This window comes from Myotis lucifugus, unplaced genomic scaffold (genome assembly GCF_000147115.1).
Source record: "Myotis lucifugus unplaced genomic scaffold, Myoluc2.0 scaffold_94, whole genome shotgun sequence".
Lineage (NCBI taxonomy): Eukaryota > Metazoa > Chordata > Mammalia > Chiroptera > Vespertilionidae > Myotis > Myotis lucifugus.
Genome location: NW_005871142.1, coordinates 803,461 through 827,083, shown reverse-complemented (window position 1 = coordinate 827,083; position 23,623 = coordinate 803,461). Strand labels below are relative to the sequence as shown.

The window sequence follows — 23,623 nt, the reverse complement described above, 5'->3', positions numbered from 1 at the left end:
AAAACATTCAACTTGTTTCTCTCCCTCATTCCCCAAAAGCAACTAATTCATCAAATTCTGTCATACCAAACTCTCTACTGAATTGTGTCAAATCCATATGCTACTTCCTTCCATCGTTACCCTACTTTCTTTCTACCGTGACCATTACTCCAGATTACTAAATTACAACTACTTCTGAACCAGTCTCCCTAATGCCAGTCTTGCTGCCCTCAAACTCATTAACTACATCATAGACAGAGTGATCTATCTAAAATGCAAATCTGATCTGGAAACCTAAGCAGCAGCTTCAACAATAACCCATTGCTTAATCATGGTTTATGGGGCTCAGCCTCATTTCCTAACCTTTTTTCACAATATGCTCTAGCAACAGTGAAATGAAAAAAAGGGGGGAAACTTGAGTAGACATCATATGTTATCAGAGTGTAGGTTCTAATATATATACATACATATATATAGTATACACACACACACACACACATACACACACACACACACACAAATAATGTTGATATCTAGATTTTTCTGCATTTATTGTTTGTTGGTTTAGAAACAAGAAATGACCTTTAAAAAAAAAAAAAAAAGGTACTTCTAGAAAAACATCTCCAAAACTTACTGATTTATCAATGTTCATCGGATCAACATCAGCCAAGCTTGCGCCCACTTTGACACGTTCTCGGAGAATACCACTAGCTAAATCTTCTGTTCTTAAATTCATAGGCAAACACCTGAAATTCATAAAAATTCAAGTTTCACATTTTTAATGTCAAAATAAGTTTAAATCTGTAACACATTTTCACCTTTCTCCTTTTTATCATAAACCAGAAAATAACATCAAAAGACTCCATATTTTTAAACTACTTTTCTAAAAATTTTTCTACAAACCAAAAACAAATTTATTCCCTAGATAAAGCAAAGGTCAATAATCTATTTGTCCAAAAAGGCCAATCTATCCCAACTTAGAAAACTTAACCTGATATTCTATATTATCTATAATAATAAAAACGTAATACGCTAATTAAATGGGACAGCTGAACAACCTTCCAGACGAAGCCACAGCAACAGGGGCCGAGGCAGAGGCAGTTAAGGGAGACCAGGCAGGCAGGCGAGAAATTAGGGGTAATCAGGCAGGCAGGCAAGTGGTTAGGGGCGATCAGCAGGCAGGCAGACAGAGGCAGTTAGGAGCCATCAGGCAGGCAGGCAGGCAGAGTGGTTAGAGGCAATCAGGCAGGGAGGCAGAGCGGTTAGGGGAGATCAGGCAGGCAGGCAGGCCAGCAGTTAGGAGCCAGAGGTCCCGAACTGCGAGAGAGATGTCCCCCGAAGGGTCTCGGATTGTGAGAGGGTGCAGGCCGGGCTAAGAAACACCCCTCCCTCCCCACCCCAGTGCAAGAATTTCATGCACCGGGCCTCTAGTCTATATATTTAAAAGGTTAAGTGACCAGTTGACCAGCTGGCCCATAGCTATGACACACATTGACCACCAGGGGCAGACACTCAACACAAGAGCTGCGGAGTGACAGCAACTTTGCAGAGTGTCCTCTCACACTCCAGGACCCTGGGGGAATGTCGTACTGCCGGTTTCGGCCTGATCCCCACAGGCCAGGCCGAGGGACCCCACCTGCCGGAGGGACCCCGCTCACTCCACAGATGCCCTTTGAGCCCCAGCGCTGCCCCCAGTGCAGACAGCCAGAGAGGGACCATAGAAGGTTGGCTCCAGGGCGTGTCTGGCCCGTCTCGACCAGTCCTGCCCCACTGGCCACCTTCTAATTAATTTCCTTTCAATGTGCACGAATCCGTGCACCAGGCCTCTAGTATAAGTATAAAATAAAATTATAGATTGACTACATATGTACTATAATATATGGCATTAACTGAACTCAAGCTTCACTATGATATTTAAACTTATCCTCAGATATTATGTGAATATGTCTAATCAGTTTATATGACTGAAGAAATTTTTTGCCCTTTTATTCAAAGGAAACCAAGTTTAGACCACATTTTGAGAACTAAGCTTAATCTTTTGTGTAACTACCTTAAAATAAATCTTTAGCTATCTAAAACCATACATTGTATTATTTAATTTTACTACCCTAAGAAAACATAATCTACTTTCTCTTTTAACCTTGGGTAAACACCAAAATATTACAAACACCCTCAAAAAAGTATAGCTTCTATAATGAATGTAACTGATAACATTTCTGAGTGCTACCTTCTCTCAAAAATATATTTCCAAAGCAGGTATCAAAATAGTTCAGCCGTGACTGGTTTGGCTCGGTGGATAGAGCGTCGGCCTGCGGACTGAAAGGTCCCAGGTTCGATTCCAGTCAAGGGCATGTACCTTGGTTGCGGGCACATCCCCAGTGGGAGGTGTGCAGGAGGCAGCTGATCGATGTTTCTCTCTCATCGATGTTTCTAACTCTCTATTCCTCTCCCTTCCTCTCTGTAAAAAATCAATAAAATATATTTTTTTTAAAAATAGTTCAGATTAAATAGGCACTAAGTTCTTTTATTTAAACTTAGATTTTTCTCTTACATTTTCTTTCCATCATCTATATAAGAAATTTTTGTCTACATACAATCTACACCACTCCAAACTAGTTTCCAACACCTGCTAAATAAAAACTTGGTATTTCTGTAACAAATACATAACAACAAATTATAGAAATGCTTTGCCAACTGTAAATTTTTTAAATATAATCTATCTTTAGTATTATAAAATAAGCTAGAATATTAACTCAAATTTTAAAGAATTATAACTTGAAGCGCTAGTTATTTACTAAACAAAATACTGATTCTCTTCCCCAGTGAAAATTTTGAGGTTTCAAGAAGCCATGTAGTAATCAGTCACTTAACCTAGTTAGGCAAACACCACCAGAGGCACACGTTCAACCAAAAGTATAACAAATTTTCTAATAAAAAGCCAAAGGCTCCTGACCTAATTTTATTAGAAGCCAAGTCTTACTCTGAGTGCAATCATTATAAGCATCTAAAATCAGCCTCATTGTATGAATTTGGGATAGAGGCGAGGAATGGAGAAAAATATTGCCGTAGAGGTTGGCCTCTTCCCCGTGGCTCTTCTTTCTTTACTTTGCACACACCATTTTACTGAACACTTATACAGCAAATAACCCAAGGTCAGATGTCTCCTCTAAGAATTATAAGTAGAAACCAATCAGCACATTAGTCTAAAATATGTGTTGAGTATAGTGTTAGCAAAATGCTAGTACAGATAAGAATCCCATTCAAAATATAAAAACTGTTCTTCCTTTTTTCTGTCAGAGAAAACAATGGTAAAAAAATTACTAACCTGTTTCTCGCTCTTGCCATGCTCTTTGATTTCCTTCTTTCAAAACGTTCTTCATCAGAAGAAGTTGTGTCACTACTATGAATAGCATGCTTCTTTCTCCTATTTAAAGAGAGTAAAGTCCAAAAAGAAAAAATAAAGAAAAGAAAAATAAAGAGAGTAAAGTCCTTAAAATCATTACAGCAGCAAATGGCTTTTAAATACATAGTATAAGCATCACATTTACAATTAGCTTAGTAGAAAATACACACTTCATCCATTCACTCAGAAATAGTTATCCAGCTCTTGCACTCGTGCAGTATATATCTAATGAGGTATAAACATAGTAACTGCCACAGAGAAAGAGAAAAAACAGAGAAGGAGAATAGGGAGCCCACAACTTTTTAAATACGGTAGTTCAGAAAGGCACATGTAAACATATAAAAGGACAATTATGCAAGCATATTCATTACATCATATTTTACAATAGCAAAAGAGTGAAAACAACCTGACTCTCAATAAAGGACTAGTGTTAAAATTACACTATATCTACAAACATAATATTATGCAACTATAACATAAATGTGAAATTTCACAATACTGAAAAGACAGTTAAAATAAATTAAGTGAAAAAACAAGGTGCAGGATAATGTACACAGTACATTTTATGTAAAAAGAAGGGGTAACAATTGATATGTGTATTTGCATATACAGTAGGTCCTTGGGTTACATGGGAGATCCGTTCCTACAACGTAACGCAATTTTCGCCATAAGTCGAAATCCACCTACATAAGCACCTACATCACTCACATGGAGCACATACACAGCAGTAATGAAGTGAAACAGTAAAAAAAATTTAAAAGAAAAATAACAATTCCTGACCTTTACTTGTGGTAAATAAATAATAAAAAACATTAGGCACATATGTACATACGTTGAAATGACGGAACTATTTTTTTTTATAAATAAGTGGGAGAAGGCGACGTAACCAGAAACGACGTACGTCAAATCCAACTTAACCTGAGGACTGCCTTTACAGGGTGTCCCAAAAATTACAGGTACACTTTGAATAATTATAAAGGCAGTGTTTATTAAAATACATTTCATTTTCAAAATATAATCAAATCTACAGACATTGTTTATTTTGTCAACGCCTGTTTTCAAACTGTCCATTCTGGTCCAGGCACTGCTGATAACACAAAGCAATGGAATTGCAAACATCCAGAAACATTTCATTTGGTATTGGAGTGCATTCTTGTTCAATGGCTACTCTCAATTCAGTGACAGTTGCTCATTTTATAGAATAGACTTTATCTTTTAAGTATCCCCATTTTAAAAAGTCTAGAGGTGTGAGGTCTGGTGAATGAGGAGGGTATTCTACGAAATCCCTTCATCCAATCCACCTGTTTGGCAAGATCTCATCAAGTTAGGATCTTAAATCACAATGGTAGTGTGGGAGAGCCCCGTCTTGCTGAAAATAAAACTACTCATCTTCAAAGACCTCTCTAATGCTTAGCATGACAGACTGTCAAAGCAAGTTCAAGTCTGTTTATACATTTTTTGGGACACCCTGTACATACATATATATGAATCTACTAGAGGCCCAGTGCACGAAATTTGTGCACCAGTAGGGTTCCTAGCCGCTGCCAGCTGCCAGCCTGGTACTCCCTCCCTTCCCCCAGTCGCGTGCCACTGCAGCCAGTGGGGGCCTCCCTCCCTTTCCCTGGCCGGCCCCTTCCCCACCCCCACCACCTGGTTGAATTCCCAGAAGAACTCCAGCTGAGATGACAATTTGCATACTACCCTTTTATTACATAGGATTCTCGAAGGATATACAAACTTTAACAGTGTTACTATGAAAAAAAATGAGAGACAACTAAGGCTAGAAAAGAAGCTTTTTGTGTTCATTTCTAAAAATATTTTTGAGCCATGGAGAATACATTACCATTTCAGGAAACATAATTAGACAAGATAAAGTTTCAAAAACAAAAAATCTCTTGTACCTACATGTAAAAGGGGGAAAGGAAAAAAAAGGAGCAAAAACTAATTGAATCAATGATGCTTCGAATAAAAGCAATGTATGTCACTTAGATTCAACTCTACTAAGAGACCAGAGAGCTATGTAGCTTTAGGAAATGTAATTGTTAAACTTAACTATTCCAGACAAACTGAATCAGGAAAATAAGTCACATGTAGGATAATAACTATTAGTCAGAAAATAAAAGAAAGAAATGTGTTATTTACATATGGCCAACAGACATATGAAAAAATGCTCAACATCCCCACTCATCAGAAAAATGCAAATTAAAACCACAATGAAATATCACTTTATACCTGTCAAATGGATATTATCAATAAATCAGCACACAAGTGTTGTCGAGGGTGTGGAGAAAGGAAACCCTTGTGTACTGTTGGTGGGAATGCAAATTGGTGCAGCACTATAGATAACTGTATGGGAGTTCCTTAAAAATTTAAAATGAAACTGACTATGACCCAGCAATTCCATGTCTGGGTATATATCTTAAGAAACCCAAGACACTAATTCAAAAAGATATATGCCCCCCTGTATTCACTGCAATGTTATTTACAATAGCTGAGACATGGAAGCAACCCAAGTGCCGATAGACAACTGTATTAAAAAACATGTGTACAGTGGAATATTACTCAGCCATAAAAAAGAATGAAATCTGACTATTGGCAACAACATGGATGGACCTCAGAAAGTATTATGCTAAGTAAAATAAGTCAGACTAAGAAAGATAAACATCATATGATTTCACTTATATGAGGAATTTTTTTAAAATAATACTTTCTATTCTCTTGTTTTGTTTTTTGTTGTTTTGTTTTTAAATATATTTTTATTGATTTCAGAGAGGAAGGAAGAGGGAGAAAGAGATAGAAACATCCATGATGAGAGAGAATCATGGATCGGCTACCTCCTCCAAGTCCCCCACTGGGGATCGAGCCCACAACCTGAGCATGTGCCCTTAACCGGAATCGAACCTGGGACCTTTCAGTTTGCAGGCCGACGCTCTATCCATTGAGCAAACGCTCTATCCATCAAGCCGAACCAGCTAGGGCTATATGTGGAATTTAAAAAACAAAATAAACAACAAAACAGAAACAGACATATAGATGTAGAGAACAAACTAATGGTTGCCAGAAGAGAAGGGAGTTGGGGAACTAAATGAAAGGTGAAAGGATTAAGCCCAGCCAGCATGGCTCAGTGGTTGAATGCTGACCTGTGAATCAGGAGATCACAGTTCAATTCACAGTTAGGGCACATGCCTGGGTTGCGGGCTTGATCCCCAGTGGCGGGCGTGCAGGAGGCAGCCAATCAATGATTCTCTCTCATCATTGATGTTTCTCTCCCTCCCTCTCCCTTACTCTCTGAAATCAATTTTAAAAAATTAAAAATTAAAAAATAAAAGGTGAAGAGACTAAAAAATACAAATTGGCCCTAGCCAGCACTGCTCAACTGTTAGAGCACTGGAGGGTCATGAGTTCGATTCCCTGTCACAGGCACATACCTGCGTTGTAGGTTCAACCCCAACCCTAGTTGGGGCACATGTAGGAGGCAACCAATTGATGTTTCTCTCTCTATCCTCTTTCCTCCTTCCCTTCCACTCTTTCTAAAATCAATGGGGAAAAATGTCCTCAGATAAGGACTAAAAAAAAGAAGTATAAATTGGTAGTTATAAAATAGTCATAGGGATGTTAAGTACAGCATTGGGAATATAGTCAATAATCTATATATATATAAAAGGCTAAGCGACAGGCCTGTAGGTATGACGCACACTGACCACCAGGGGGCAGACGCTCAACAAGGAGCTGCCGAACTGCGGTGACTTGGCAGCGATGGTTCTCAGGTGACCCACCCAGGAACCAGAGAGGAGGAAGCCCAATTCCTCGCAGGGCCGCGTGATTCCACCTGTGACTGTGGGTTATGTTGTTGCTGGGCACTATCAGCCCCGAATCTGGTTTACTGCACACTTGCATTTGCGTTCCACACCTTGTACAACAGCAACTTTGCAGAGTGCCCTCTCACACTCCGGGACCCCTCAAGGGATGTCAGAGAGCCAGTTTCGGCCCGATCCCCAAAGGCCAAGCTGAGGGACTCCACTTGCCAGAGGGACCCTGTTCACTCCATTGATGCCCTTCGAGCCACCACTGCCCTTCAAGCCGCCACCGCCCCAGGTGTGGCTGGCTGGAGAGGGGTCGTGGGAGGTTGGCTCCAGGGTGTGTCCAGCCTGTCTTGCCCAGTCACACCCCGCTGGCCACCTTCTAATTAATTTCCTTTCAATGTGCATGAATCCGTGCACCGCGCCACTAGTATTGTAATAACTACGTATGATGCCAAATGGGTACCTGAGTTATCGGGATGGGGGAAGGGGCTCACTTATAATTTTATGTAACTGTCTAACCACTATGCTGTACACCTAAAACTAATATAAAATATATCAAATATCAACTATAATAGAGAAATAAAATGGAAAAAGAAAGAAAAATACTATTTAGTCCCTCAATAGAATTATCATTTACACTATCAATACCTATACTGTAATTATAAGCTATTACATTATGTATGATTTAAAGGACATATATAAATGACAGATGTAAATATTTCTTCCTTTCAAAAACCAAAAGAACATACCTGATATGGCTTCTTCTTGCTGGAGATCTATGAATATCAAACAGCGTGTTTTCCCTCTTTTTTTGATGAGCTGGTACTTTAAAAAAAAACAGGATAACATAGAAATAACTAATAATAAAAATCATAAGTTGATATATTAAAGGAGTACAAAAACTTGTATTAAATTGATAAATTGGAGTTCTTAAAAATTACAAAATTCTGCTCTTTGAAAGACACTATGAAGAAAATAAAAAAAAAACAAGTTGTAGACTGAGAAAATATGTACAAATCACATATCTGATAAAGGACTGATATCCAGAACACATGAGGAACTCTCAAAACTTAATAAGAAAATAAACAACTCAACTGAAAAATGCATAAGAGATTTGAACAGACACTTCACCAGAGATAACATTGGCAAATCATCACATAAAAAGATACTCAACATCATTGGTCATTAGGGAAATATAAATTAGAACTACAATAAATGCATATTAGAGTTAATTTTAAAAATGACTAAACCAAGTGTTGGCAAAAATATGGACCAACTAGAATTCTCATATACTCTCTGAGTAAGAGGTAAGTGATGCAATCACTTTGGAAAACAGTGGGCAATTTCTTGGAAAATTAAATATATACTTATCCTAACTATAAAACCTAGACATTCCAGCCATAAAAAAGAATGATTATAAGAAAAATTAAAGCATTTGTTTAAACAATGATTTGCACATGAATGTTCATAACAACTTCATTTATAATAGCCAACACTAGAATGTCAACAATCCCAATGTCCATAAAACAAATGAACAGATAAATAAAAGTGTGATATATTCATTCAATGGAATGCTACTCAGCAATAAAAAGCACACTACTGTTATGTTCAACAACATGGATGAGTCTTAAAATAATTATGCTGAATGAAAGAAGACCAAAAAAAAAAACATATGTACTATGTTCTGTGTATAATAAAATATAAACTAATCTATAGTGAAAGAAAGCAGATCAGATCAGTGGCTGCCTGAGGATTGGAAGCAGGAAGGCACAAGGAGGTTAGGAGTAGATTATAAACAGGCAGGATGAAATTTTGGGAGTCAAAAAACATATTCATTGTCTTAACTGTGATAGCTTCATAAATATGTGTAACGGCAATGGACTGTAATTCAGTTATACCTCAATAAGTTTTTTTTTTAATCTAGACAAATGGCTCACAGTCTTTTTTCTGTCCCAAAACACCTCTCCCATTATTAACAGGACTATCTATGACAGTGACTCTTAACTGTGGTAGATAAGAAGCCTCATACTTGGGCAAGCTTCTAATAAGATAACTCTAATAGACCCCTTTCAGAGAATCAATCATTGTTTTAGAAAATAAAGGTTTTGAGTAAAAAGATCTAGGTTCTTCCTTGAAAGCATTATGCTAAGTAAAAGAAGTTAAATACAAAAGGTCACATACAGGCAAATCTATAGAGACAGAAAGTACATTAGTAGTTGCCAAGGGCTGGGTGTGGGGAGAGGGGGAGGGTGTGGAAGTAACAAAATGTTCTGGAATTAGATAATGGTGATGACTGGGGAGAGGGGAGTGTGGAGTAATAAAATGTTCTAAAATTATACAGGGTTGATGATTGCACACTCTAGTGAATATATGAAAAACCAATGAAGTATACATATTAAAAGCCAGCAAAAATGGTGAATTTCATGATATGTGAATTATATCTCAATTTTTAAAACTTCAAAGGGAATCAATAGTGGCGGAATTTCCCAAGAGCTGGAAAAAGTCAATAAAATAGTATCTATAGAATTTATTACATGTCCATTAGATTTAAACATTTTTCTTTTCAAAAAAAAATAAAAATCAAACCCCTATGTTACTGGCGAAGCTGCAGCCATGCACCACTTTTGTAACTAAGTTACTCAACTACTGGGAACATAGAGATACTTGCCCTAAAGAACTGCTGTAATTGAAAGTGCTCAATAAACTATAAAGTAACACAAAAACAAAGCAGTATTTATTATTAAGTTTAAGGTTCTTTAAATAAAATGTACCTGCTCTATGTAATTCTATATTGCAACTACATACTTAAATTTTCTTTCCATTGTATTATAAACAGAAGCACATATAGGAAAAGATATATGGAACCTACAAGAGTTTTCATTCTTTTAAATTCAGCAACACTCATTTTTTAAAGAGATGAAGCAGAATAAGCTACCAACTACAAAAACAAAGAAGTTATTTAGTGTCTCCTACCTATTGGAGGTGCCTGATATCGATCCACTGTTTTTCTTTGTCTCAAATTATATGGTCTATCATTTTCTTCTCCTTCTGCCTCTTCAACTTCTATATCTCCATCCTCCTCTTGAGATTCTAGTTTCCCAGACACAAAAGAAAAAAAAAACAGTTTTAATCCACAGGATTGGTGCACTCTAGAACTGAATATTTCTATTTTATTTTTTAATTATTATTTTTAAATATATTTTTGTTGATTTTTAGAGAGAGGGAGGAAGAGGAAGAGGAAAAGAAACATCGGTGTGAGAGAGAAATATTGATTGGCTGCCTCTTGCACACACCCCAATTGGGGATCAAGCCTGAAACCTGGGCATGTGCTCTGACCGGGAATCGAGCCGATAAGCCAGTAACGTTCAAACAACTGAGCCGCACCAGCTAGGGGTTACATTTTTTTTAAATATATTTTTATTAATTTCAGAGAGGAAAGGAGAGGGAGAGAGAGATAGAAACATCAAAGATGAGAGAGAATCATGGATCAGCTGCCTCCTGCACACCCCACACTGGGGGATCGAGCCTGCAACCAGACATGCGCCCTGACCCAGAATCGAACCGTGACCTCCTCGTTCACAGGTCAATGCTCAACCACTGAGCCACACCGGCCTGGCAGGGGCTACATTTTATCTTTTACTCTGTAAAGGTGTATCAATTAAAAGTATCAATTCTGTATCATATAGCATAAATCAGTATAATTAAAAATCAAGCCAAAACCGGTTTGGCTCAGTGGATAGAGCGTCGGCCTGTGGACTGAGGGGTCCCAGGTTCGATTCCGGTCAAGGGCATGTACCTGGGTTGCGGGCACATCCCCGGTGGGAGGTGTGCAGGGGGCAGCTGATCGATGTTTCTCTCTCATCGATGTTTCTAACTCTCTATCTCTCTCCCTTCCTCTCTGTAAAAAATCAATAAAATATATTAAAAAAAAAAAAAAAAAAAAAAAAAAAAATCAACCTAGCCCTAGCAGGTTTGGCTCAGTGGATAGAACAACAACCTGCGGACCAAAGGTTCAATTCCAGTCGAGGGCACATACCTCAGTTGCAGACTCCTCCCCAGCCGGACCCTGGTCAGGGCTCATGCAGGAGGCAACCAATCAATGTGTTTCTCTCACATCGATGTTTCTCTCTGTTTTTCCTTCTCTCTTCCACTCTCCCTAAAAATCAATGGAAGAATATCCTCGGGTAAGGATTAACGACAACAAAAAAAATCAACCTAGATAGATGTAAAATGCCTTTCCTACAAATAAATAATCAATATAGTTATGTGCTAAATAAATCAATATGATCATATTTGATCTCTTGATTTGCTCATGATTCAGCATTTTACTACAGCAAACTTCATTCAGTGTCCAATTAACCTCTGGATAGGTTAGTATTCAAATACCACTTGGTAGTTCAACAAATATGTTTACAAGATAATTACTAATGTTACAGCAAAAGCAATTTTTGTTGGCAGTATAATAGTTTGGTAGGCCTGTTGACAACAGGTAAACATGGATTAATTATATTTGGTAAGAAAATGCAGGTAGGAATTGGGAGGGAGCATGAAACAGGCTTCCAGGGTATTGATAATACTATAGGTTATTTCTTGATATTAGTGGTTGTTTTATGATAATTCACCTAGCTATAAATGTAAGAAACTAAATTATAATATACATAAATACAAAAAGGTTTTTTTTTTTACAGTGGCTTAAAAAACTGTTTGGCTATAGATATGATGTGACATCTATTTACAGTTTAAAATAAAAATCTAATGAAAATTTATAGGCTTATGGTCCTTAAGTACAATATACTTTAGGATTAAGTTTTTAACCACAACTGTCAATACAATGCAATCATATAAAGGCACAGGAAAATTTAATTGCCAGTGATGCTGAGTGAAATAGGAGACTAAAAATTCAAAGGACTTTACAGTTTACTTGTAACATCTGAAAGCTTATTCTAAGTTTTTAAATTTTTTATTATTAGGGTGTAGAGAAAATCAGCAAATAAAATATTACTTATCTAAATAATACTATTAATTATTTATGCCCAATTATGTTTCCTAAACCTTCAAAAATACTTTTTTTGAAAAAATGCCTGCACAATAATACTATTTACTATGGGAGGAAATGCTGTATGTGTCCAATCTACTTTGGAAACTCCACAAAGATGTTCAGTTAATAAAAAGGCAAAAATCCTATCTAATAAAAGGGTAATATGCAAATTAACCATCACTCCGTCACAAAGATGGCGGCACCCAGTCCCTTCAGCCCCACCAGAGTCCCCCAGTCCTGGGAGGATGGCCACTGAGAGTGGGCAGCGTGAGAGGCTTGGTGGAATGCTTGCTTTGTCGCTGCGGCAACGAGGCAAGCATTCCGCCCTGGCCTTGGAGGGCCTCTGGGCAGCAGGCGCGGAGCAGCCAGGCCCCGCAGAGAGCAGAGAACCACAGGGAGTGGCCTAAGCCACGTGGTCAGCAAACTGCAGCTCACGAGCCACATGCGGCTCTTTGGCCCCTTGAGTGTGGCTCTTCCACAAAATACCGACTTCTGCGCATGGGCCACGAAGTTCAATTGCACTGTACATGCGCGCCCACACATGGTATTTTGTGGAAGAGCCACACTCAAGGGGCCAAAGAGCCGCATGTGGTTCAAGAGCCGCAGTTTGCTGACCACTGGCCTCAGCCATCAGGGCTCCCAGATTGGAGAGGCCTCCCCTGAGGGCTCCCAGATTGGAAAAGGTGCAGGTCAGGCTGAGGGCCCCCCCACCCCGTGCACCAATTTCGTGCACTGGGCCTCTAGTCATATTATAAATCTGTCTCACCTATACTGATTTTCTCCAAAGGAAGCAATATAGAGGTGCTAGCTGTAACAATATTTGTTCAATAAAGTACCTTTATTAGAAATATCAGTTCTTCATAACTTGCTACAAATATATTAATTACAGAGTAAGAGCAATAAACCTGTTCTTCTCTAAGCTATACGAACAGTGAGAACGAGTGAAATTGCCTAGTAAAATACAAGTACCCTGCATTTACAATACACCAAATCATCTGAAAATCCATTTCAATAAAGAAGATTAACTCCTACAGAATTAATTCCTCTAGATGTACCGGTCATTAATTTATAATCGTTGGGGCAAATGTACTATCATCATGTTCGAGCTCCAGCCCTACAAATTTGGGGTTCTTCAGTTCAGAACCTAGACATGCCTCAGAAAAGAACAGTAGTATACTAGTATACTCCTCAGTCCATAACTAAATTTGGGACCTAAATACAGTAATCAGAGATTTAGAGACTATGGACAGAAGGTGATTCTGGATAGAGGCTTCTGATTGGAAGGTACCTAAATACAAAAGAGGCCTGACCTAACAAGCAAATCAGCTCATGGCAAATGCCAAATTAGGACATTAAGGACTATCAATAGCTACTAATAAGATACATTACAACAATGTAGAGAGTACAGTAAAGGCACTTTTCCAATGGAGAAAATAAAAACTCAGAATGCCAGTGGAATAAAAATTATTTTAAAATATACAAAATATAGACCTCTACAGCCAAAAATCACCTACTTGGCAATATTACACATTTGTTAATTGTATATATTTTTCTTTTCTTCCACCTAAACTTTCTAGTATTTATTTCATAAAGTGTTTTACAAACCTTCTTCTTCACCTTCAGTAGAGACTTCATGATGATTTTGTATCCCATAACTATTTCTTCTCAGTGACTTTCTTCGCCTTTTCACTCTTGAATACATATCCATGTTTTCCTTTTAAAGAAAGAAATCTGTCAAATATTAACATGGAATTTATTCCTGGTAATAAATAGTATAACCCAATGGGACATGCCTACTCAATAAAATTTACTGAGCGCCTATTTACAAGGCACAGATTCATGAAAACGGAGCTCCCTGAAATATAAGGGACAAGAGAATAAACAAAGCTTATAAAATATTTGAAAATTGTAAACTATAATGCCATGGAATACTGTCTCCTGCAAGCAAATTACACACTAGTAGGATGAAATAAATCACAGGTAACTATGAAAGAAAGTAAACAAAGTTAAACGCCATAAAGAAAGGTACAAAGTAGAATTCAAAGAGACAACGTCTTCTTGATAAGGGCAGGGAAGCGAGGCAACATTTGAAATGAACCTTGAAACAAGGAAGGATTACATCAGTCCCTAACCAGAAGTATTAAGAGAAGTAAAAGATAGATGAACAAGAATGATTTGTTTGTATTTGGGCAATAGTGTTGAGAAGATAAAAGTTGAAAACAGATTATGAAAGCCAAAATATTTTTAATTAATTCAGTACACAATAAAAAACCATTAAAGGTTCACATCAGAAAAGTTTCAAAATCAGAACTGTATTTTCAGATGACTATTCTGGAAAAAGTAGAGAGAGGATTTTTAGGGGACTTGTGGCAAGAAGGGAATGGGATAAAAGAAGCAAGAAAGCAAAAAAGTCCCAAGGTAAAAATGAAGAAGGAACAATTCTATTAATCCAAGAAAGTCCAAATGCTGTTCACTCTCCCTTTTTATTCCTCAGTAGAAATTAAAAATTGCAAAGGTTGTTAAAGTAAGTGTACTCACAAATTCTGTATCTGTCCACATTCGAAGTCGTTCCACTTCTCCTGATCGGCGATTCCGTCTAATGTTAATGTTGTCCATTTCTTGCAGTACAGCTTCGGCAGTACTATAATCACATAATAAAACTAGGGTTTAGACAATTGTGGAACCATACACTGTGCCATCCACATGAAAGAGATCTTCACCAAAGCATAACTAAATCATCTCTGATATGTAACTGTATATAACATCCCTCTTTGAATTGGGGTCCATCAGAACCAAAAGACCTTCTACCTTAATATATTTATTTAAGTAAAACTTACAAAATAGAAGACTTTTGCTTATAAGGCTCCAAAATATTCAAATCCACAATGCCACTAAAAAAATTGACTACCAGATCCAAGGCACTGAAAAAAGTAACTAATTTAATATTTTTATTTGAAGATGATGTTATGATTTATACAGAATAGAATTTGTAAAAAGTTTGAAGTCAATAAGGTAACAGAACAGGTCTTTCTATAAATTAGAGAATACTGACATCCACAAAATACATGCTGACATTAGAACATTTCACCTTTCAAACACTATGTTTCCAGACACTGGTCTAAGTATCTAACAAAGGTACATCTGAAACTAATACAAATAATATTGAATGTAAACTGTAATAGAAAAATAGAAAAAATAATAGAAAAAAGTAAAAATAATAATAACTAATACTCAAATTTGACATTACAACTACAGAATATAATTTGCTCTCCTATCAAATAGGGATTATACTGACCTCCCTTCTCCAGGTAATTGCAAGAATTAAGTATGATAATCTATTACCTGAGAAGAATAACGTTTCATTGGATGTCGATGCTGAGCAATCAGCTAGGCTGGCTCACTAGCTACATCCCACATACCCAGTCTCAAAAGTATCTTCAATTCAAAATCTTAACTAAGCAAAATTATATATTAATAATGGAACTTAATGTTGTTTGAAAATTGTCAAAGATACAAATGTTAAATGAGAAAATATTAAATGACTATAGTAAAGACAGAATACATTACTTTTATAGTATCTCACTATGCACAAGAGCTTAATTAACAATGAGAAAATTTTTAACTATTACATAAATTGTATTAAATCTAGTAAACTGACTAGAAACTGACAATCACTGCTAACCACTGTTAATTCAAATTGTTATAAAATAAGTGTATTTATTACTAAGTCAGTGCCTAAGTTGTTTTTAAAAGCATAACTGTCTTAAAAATCAAATAATTAGCCCAGCCAGTGTGGCTCAGTGGTTGAGTGTCGACCTATGAACCAGGAGGTCACAAGTTCAATTCCCAGTCAGGGTATATGCCCAGATTACGGGCTCCATCCCCAGTGGGAGGCATGCAGGAGGCAGCCGATTGATTGATGATTCTCATCACTGATGTTTCTATCTCTCTCTCCCTCTCCCTTTCTCTCTGAAATCAATTTTTAAAATTATTTTTTAAAATCAAATAATTAAATGAAACTGCTTACTACATAAGCATTCATACCTATTTACTAGTTGATCAAATAACAAACTCTGGTTCACGCTTTCAAATCTGTTTTTCCTGGAACGACAACTTTTTCTGACTTCCATGTCACCATTCATACAAGAAAGGTCTCCATCTCCCTTCTTTTCCCCTCGAAGGGGATGGCTTCGAAGGGCTACAAAAAGAGAGATAATTCCCATTTCAAAGTACAGAGTATAAAAAGAGAGAAAAAAAATCAAAACATTACTTTTAAAAGACAACAAGAAGTTTAATATAACCTCTTAAATGGCTTTAATATCCAATAATCTAACATTTCTATAAATGTTTACAATCTGTCTTAATAATTTAAATTATTTCCCTTGTATGGATTTTTCAACACTTAACAATTACATATGTATTTACTGTGACTGAAATCCAGTCATTTGCTGAGCATACTAGTAAATCACTCTGTTTACCCACATTAAATGCTTTAATTCTAACAACATTAAAAGAATTTCAATACTAACCAGTTTCATAATAGAATACTCACATAGACTACTATGTCCGTTTGGTAATGTAGCACCAGGCTGAGAAGTTAACCTAAAACACAATTATATTTAATATGCAAACATATCAATATTCACTTAAAGGAGCAAGAAATGCAATACTGGTGGAATCATTTTAATCTTTAAAATGTCAGTAATATAGTATTACTTTATTTAAGAGTAAAGACTTTTTTACTCTAACATTGATAATATACCAATTAATAAAATATACTGAGTCATTTCATTACTTCAAGAACAGCTTTAATAATAGAACTTATTGTCTCTTTAACTCTGTAAATTAAATCCAAATAAAAGGCTTAAGCCTAACATATGCCATAAATTAACTGAGGCCATTAGTAGCAATTGTCAGACATTTACTATTGATTTGGTTGACAAAATAAAACTGAAACAATAACAAATTTATTCAAAGAGTAATTTGTAAGAAAAAAAGTACTGAACACCAATACCATATAATAATTTATTCAAATATTTTATTACACATTCTAAACTGAAAATAAAAACTCAACTACTTTCTCAAAACAGTCATTGTATAATTCTCTCTCTTGGGTGGAGGAAGAAAAATGTTAGATACTTACATGGTCATCAAAACATAAAGACTTAAGAAAACAGTCACCATACACCTAACTATAATTAGAAAGCTCAAAAACTAAATTGTTACAGAATAAAAGAGCTGTCAGTATAAAGTTATCGAAGTATTTTTATTAAATCCAACAATAATCATTTTCAAAGAAAAAAACAATGGGAGGACATTTAGAAAATAGTTAATATTTATAACTATCTTCTACTATTTACGTGGTTTGCACAATTTTTTAACTAAAATATTCTGTTTTTAGTTACTCCATAGCTCTTTGTGTTAAATCATAAATGTTAAGTGTTATAATTGTTATTGTAAATATCCCTGCCTAATAAAGGTCACAGCTAGGATGATTAAAATATATGAACAAAAACTCAAACTACTATCTGTCTTCAGACTGTCGAGAAAACAAAAACAAAAACTCCTGCCCTCCTTTCCCCCAGAAAACAACAAAACTATCTTTTTCTAATATACTACCTCTTGGAAAGTATTTCATTTTTAGCACCTTTGTATACCAAGTACACAATTCTCCTGGCGTATGAATTTGAGTATAAAGTAATGAAACTGATGTATTAACAGGACATTCTTTAGATTACACATGTGGAATTCTCTACAATCAATCTCAAAATCCACTTAAAACCAAATTAAAAAATCTATTTTATTCATAAATATACTTTGGCTTTGAACCCAACATAACATTACCTCAGTCTGATCAATTTATTCACAAGTCTTGGCTCCAAATGAATTTTAGTTGCATGCAAAACTAAATGGCCATCCCTAGCTGGTTTGGCTCAGTGGATAGAGCGTTGGCCTGCAGAATGAAGGGTCCTGGGTTCAATTCCCAGTCAAGGGCATGTGCCTTGGTTGCAGGCTGGAACCCCAGTTGGGGGTGTGCAGGAGGCAGCCGATCAATGATTCTCTCTCATCGTTGATGTTTCTATCTCTCTCTCCATCTTCCTTCCTGTCTGAAATCAATAAAAATATATTTTAAAAAACTAAATGGTTAAAATTATACACACTTGAATTAAAAGAATAAGATGTTAACCCTAAAATATATTTCTATAAAAGAAATCTAAAACTTTTCTGAACAATAACAACGTCACTTGGGGGTAAAAGCACAATAAGTTTTTTGTCCCTCTGAAGAAAACAATACTTAGTTGGCTTTTACTTCTTTGCTAATTAATGAGAGATGTTTTATGGGGGGAAGGGAACACATGTTCTTCAATCTAATTATCTTACAATTACATATTAATGTCATCATTTTACCATTATCATTTCTCTTATAAAAGAGAGAAATTTATTTTTTTTAAAGGAGATAAAATTAAATACCCTGTCTATAAAGAGAGAATACTGAGATTTTAAGGGTTGGCCTGACTATACAATATTATGTGCCTAAAAAGTCTCTTGAATCAATGTTCCCAAAAGTTAATTACTTAAGCCCTGGCCAGAGTGTGGCTCAGTTGATTGAGCGTCGTTTCATTCACCAAAAGGTTCGATTCAAGATCAGGGCACAAACCCAGGTTGCAGATTTGATCCCCTGTCAGGATACATAGGGGAAACAACTGGTTGATATTTGTATTTATGCTATCTCAAAATATAAAATACTAGAGGCCTGTTGCATGAAAAGATTCGTGCAATAGGCCTTCCCTTCCCCTGGCTGCCACACCAGTTTTCCTCCGGCACCCGGGACCCAGGCCTTCACTCTGGCCGGAGCTGCCTTCAAGCCTGCGCTGCTCCAGCCGGAGCCGCCTATAGTCCTCACTCCGCAGCGTCTCGCCTACGTATGCAAATTAACCGCCATCTCTGTTGGCGGTTAATTTGGATATCTCACTGATTAGTCCATGGGAGGCATAGCGAAGGTACGGTCAATTACCATGTTTGTCTATTATTAGATGGGATATTTAGCTAAAAGTTTTGCTTAAAATTCAATTCTGCTAAATCTAATGTCACATGGCATTTTCTTTTCAAATCATATGAAACCAAAAGATTGTAACAGTGTAGCACTTACATTCCTAGATGAAAGTTTAACTCAAAAAACTGTTTAAAATGTGAAATGCTAAACATTATTCTTCTGCCAAAACAGAAATAGTAAATTTTGTTACCATTCATTATGTAAGCTTTTTATTCAAAATGTATTTAGTATCTTTTTAAAAGGAGTATCTTACTTTAATGTACCTAAATGTAATCAAAACTATCCCCCAAAAAATTGACGTCTTTTTATATGAAAGATGTCAATTTACATAAAAGCCTTCTGAATGGATAAGATGTGGGAAATCTAGTGTATTACATCCTCAGACTTGAATCAAACTGTTAAAATTATCTTACAATTAAAGGTCAAATTTCAACAATAAAAGAACATCTTTTAGCAACATTTATCTAGAAAAAGAAGCCTAATTCACTTACTAAATAAATACAAGAGACAGAATATAACAGAGAGATCAAATCTAGAAGTGTAATTAAAGGGCAGTACTCATCTTGAGAAATATCATTATAGTGATCTGGATCTGTTTCATCTCACATATGAATGAGTATGAGGAAAAGGGGGAGGGGGAGAATCAACAGACCATAATTCCTGAATTTTTCTACTTAGTTCTCAGACAATGCAAAATAAAACATTTTTAATTCCACTATGCTGTACACCTGAAACTAATATGATATTGAATTATCAATTATAATGGAAAACAGGATTTTTTAATGTTTAAAAATAAAAAGAAAGGAAACAATTTTTAAATAAAGTGGTACTTTCTGGACCATACTAAAATAGGTAACATTCTTTGTAAATGTGCACTGCCTATCAAAGTTTATATAACTCCAAAAATATTTTTCATTAAAGAAAATATATATAGGCCCTGGCCAGGTAGGTCAGTTGGTTAGAACATCATCACAAAATGCCAAGGTTGTGGGTTCAACCCTTAGTCAGGGCACATACAAAAAACAACCAATGAATGCATAAATAAGTGGAACAACAAATCGATGTTTCTCCCTCTCAAAAATTCAATTTAAAAAAAGAATCCTATGTAATAAAAGCCTAATATGCAATGGACTGAATGGCAGAATGACCGGCGGAACAACCGGTCACTATGATGTGCACTGACCACCAGGGGGCAGACATTCAACACAGGAGCTGCCCCCAGCCCGCAGCCCCAGGCCAGCCAAGGCAGGTGCCAGCGGGGGCTCCCCAGTCGCCCCGCCAGTCACCCCACAGATCGGCCCTGATCGCCAGCCAGGCCCTACCCATGCACGAATTTCATGCACCAGGCCTCTAGTATATATATGTGTGTGTGTGTGTGAATGTATATATAGAGAGAAAGAGAAAGAGAGAAAGAGAGAGAGAATCAAAATATTTTTAAATACTTCAAGGATAAATGAAACCAAAGAATTTCCCTTTTATTTTTATCTGCCATCGGCATATCAGCACTTTTCTATCAAAGACTTTGGAGAAAAGAGAAGCCAAAATTCTGAGTTCAAAGTTTAAATCTTCTGTGTGTGTGCTTAGCCTAGCTATATTAAATTATTACCATTTACTTTTATAAGTAAAACTAAGTTTTCCTGCTACATATTAAATCAGACACAAGCAATTTAAGTTGAAAGGATGGAGATAAATGAAAACATTTCTTTAAACATTTATTTAGATGTTATTATATTTTGGTATATCAATTCAAGTGGAATCCTATCCTATATAATAAAAGCCTAATATGCTAAGTGTCCAACAGTTCAACCAGTCGCTATGATGCGCACTGACCACCAGGGGGCAGACGCTCTGACTGTAAGTTATCCTGCTGCTGGGTTCCAGCCCATTGGGACTGGGTGAGACGAGCCAGACACACCCTGGAAAAATCCGTGCATCAGGCTGGTTTCAGCCCAACCCCGCAGGCCAGGCTGAGGGACCCTACCAGGCCTCTAGTATTTAATAATTTTAGAAAGAAGACATTTTACCTATTTTCAAATAAAAAAATAATTCTAACCATATGTTCTTACTTAAATTTTCAGGACTAGCCCAGCTGGTGTGATTCAGTTGGTTGAGTGTTGTCCCATGCACTAGGAAGTTGCCAGTTCGATTCCAGTCAGGGCACATACCCAGGTTGTGGGCTCAATCCCCAATAGGGGACATGCAGGAGACAGCTGATCAATGTTTCTCTCTCTCTCTCTCTCTCCCTCCCTCCCTCCCTCCCTCCCTTTCTCTCTAAATTCAATAAAAACATATTTAAAATTTTTTTCAGGACTGTACATATATATGCATATTTAAGACCTATCAAAATCCAATTGTTTTAGTAATAAGTTTCTATTACATACTACAAAACATATCTTATGGCATATTTAGAAAGAAATTATATACAGAAATTATAAGGTAAATTTAATACAATTTTTAAGTATTTTTAGATACTAGCAGCTTTACAATTTATGAAAATTAGCATTAACATCAACTCTAAATCACATCAAATCATTCATGAAAAAATAATCGATGAGTTCTCACTTCTCACCTGGACTGTCCAGTTGATATATTCCATTCCTCTCGTTGACCAGTACTTCGTGATTTTGATTTGTCTTTGCAAACAGAATCAGGTTGTTTCAAAGTGCGTTTGGCTGGAGGAGACACGTGGCTATCACTTAAACTACCATCAACCTCAGATTTCTGAAAGACAGTGAGAAATGCATTTATTATTCCTATTAAAACACACAAAATTGTTAAATTGCATAAAGTACAGTATTTATTCACCCATTAAATATTTACTAAATGAATCACTCTAAAAGTGTAACATACTGTAATAATCTGTAACTACAGAAGCAAAAATTAGAAAAATATGTTCAGTGTTGTTTATATTTGAAAGCAGTTTCAAGCCTACAGAAAAGATGTGTGTATATCATTTTATGATATGACTAGTAGCCCTGTGCACGAATTCGTGCGCCAGTAGCTCACCAGTACTTGCTGCCACCCTCCAGTAGCTCTCTGTCGACTGTCCCGCCCTCCTGTAGCTCCCTCGCCCCCCCCACCCCCTTCTCATAGTTTGCTGCCCTGCCCCCTCCTGTAGCTCTCCACCGCCCGCTTGTAGCTCGCTGCCCCACCCTCCTGATCCGTGATCCAGTCGTTATGCAGTCAGTGGTTATGCTTCACAACGTAACGATCATTTGCATATTACATCTTTATTATATAGGATTCCTCATTCTTCTCCTAAATACTCCATCATGTACCTCCCAAAACAAGGACACTTTGTTACATTAGCATCATACAACCCACCTAATCAGGAAATTAACACTGACATAACACAGAGTGAATCCAGACACATGAAATTTTATCAAATGTCCCAACTTGTCTCTCTTTCCCTTCTGGTTCAGGATCCTATCCAGAAACACATATTGTATTTAGTTATCAGATCTCTGTCTCCTTCAATATAAAACAGTTCTTTAGTCTTTCCCCATCTTTTATGACCTTGAGTGTAAAGAGTACAAAACCTTTCATTCCCAAGGATGAATTTCATTCTGGGTCTATTTGATGTTCCTCATAACCAGATTCAGGCCATATATTCTTGGAAAGAATATACAGAAAGTATATTGTGCATACTACACCTACCCATCATTATCACCTTGATCACCTGGTCAAGTTGTTGTCCACCAGGTTTCTCCACTGTAAAGTCTTATTTTTCCCTTTGTATTTCGTTAGATTATGTGGAATTATTCTGATAATTCAGCCATATCCTGTTTTTCATCAAACCACCACCCATCAGCCTTAGCATTCATTGACTATTTTTGCCTTTCTTCAATACCAGTATGACAATGATTACCTAATCCCATCATTCCTTCTACATTTTTTTAGTTGGCATTCTACTTTAAAGAGCTTTCCCAACCCCACTTTGCCCAATTCATTTACTCATGCATTTATATCAATAGGCACTGTGGATTCTATATTGTTCTAGGAGTTAAAATCTATTATTCTATTTATCTTGTTACTCAATTTATAAAAGTTTTGGCCATTTGGAGCCCTTTAAAAGTGATTCCTGTATCCTTTTGACATGTCCCATCATTTTGAATATTTCCTTATTTCTGGCACAAAAGAAATCTCTAATCTTGTACTTTCCCTCCCTGACCCCAGAATTAGCTATTTCTGCAAGGAGCCCTGGTTCCTTTCAGTCAAGGATGGTACCTAGAAACCAACATCTGGGCAATAGGTGCACTCACTGTTACTGGGGGTTTCACTGCTATTGAGACCTCTTAGCAGAGAGCGCTAAAAAATATACGAAAAAATGTACACACACACACACA

At 36.6% G+C, this 23,623-nt stretch overlaps 1 protein-coding gene across 12 annotated transcripts in view; it reads right to left on the bottom strand.

Moving 5' to 3' along the window:
- The window catches only part of ATAD2B (ATPase family, AAA domain containing 2B), a 115,753-nt gene that overhangs the window by 76,842 nt on the left and 15,288 nt on the right, over nt 1–23,623 (bottom strand). For 11 of the 12 annotated variants that reach the window (XR_002830017.1, XR_002830016.1, XM_023756454.1 and 8 more), the window contains exons 2-10: nt 21,847–21,998; nt 16,776–16,825; nt 16,268–16,421; nt 14,762–14,864; nt 13,829–13,937; nt 10,159–10,275; nt 7,935–8,010; nt 3,305–3,403; nt 614–725 (exon numbers count right to left, since the gene is read on the bottom strand). Coding sequence is in view for 10 of the 12 variants with exons in the window: in XM_023756450.1 (XP_023612218.1) it covers nt 614–725; nt 3,305–3,403; nt 7,935–8,010; nt 10,159–10,275; nt 13,829–13,937; nt 14,762–14,864; nt 16,268–16,421; nt 16,776–16,825; nt 21,847–21,998 (972 nt within the window). In the remaining 2 variants the exon portion in view is untranslated. Of the gene's footprint in view, nt 1–613; nt 726–3,304; nt 3,404–7,934; nt 8,011–10,158; nt 10,276–13,828; nt 13,938–14,761; nt 14,865–16,267; nt 16,422–16,775; nt 16,826–18,067; nt 18,261–21,846; nt 21,999–23,623 lie in introns of those variants that run through there. The other variant, XM_014458367.2, reaches the window with a different exon arrangement.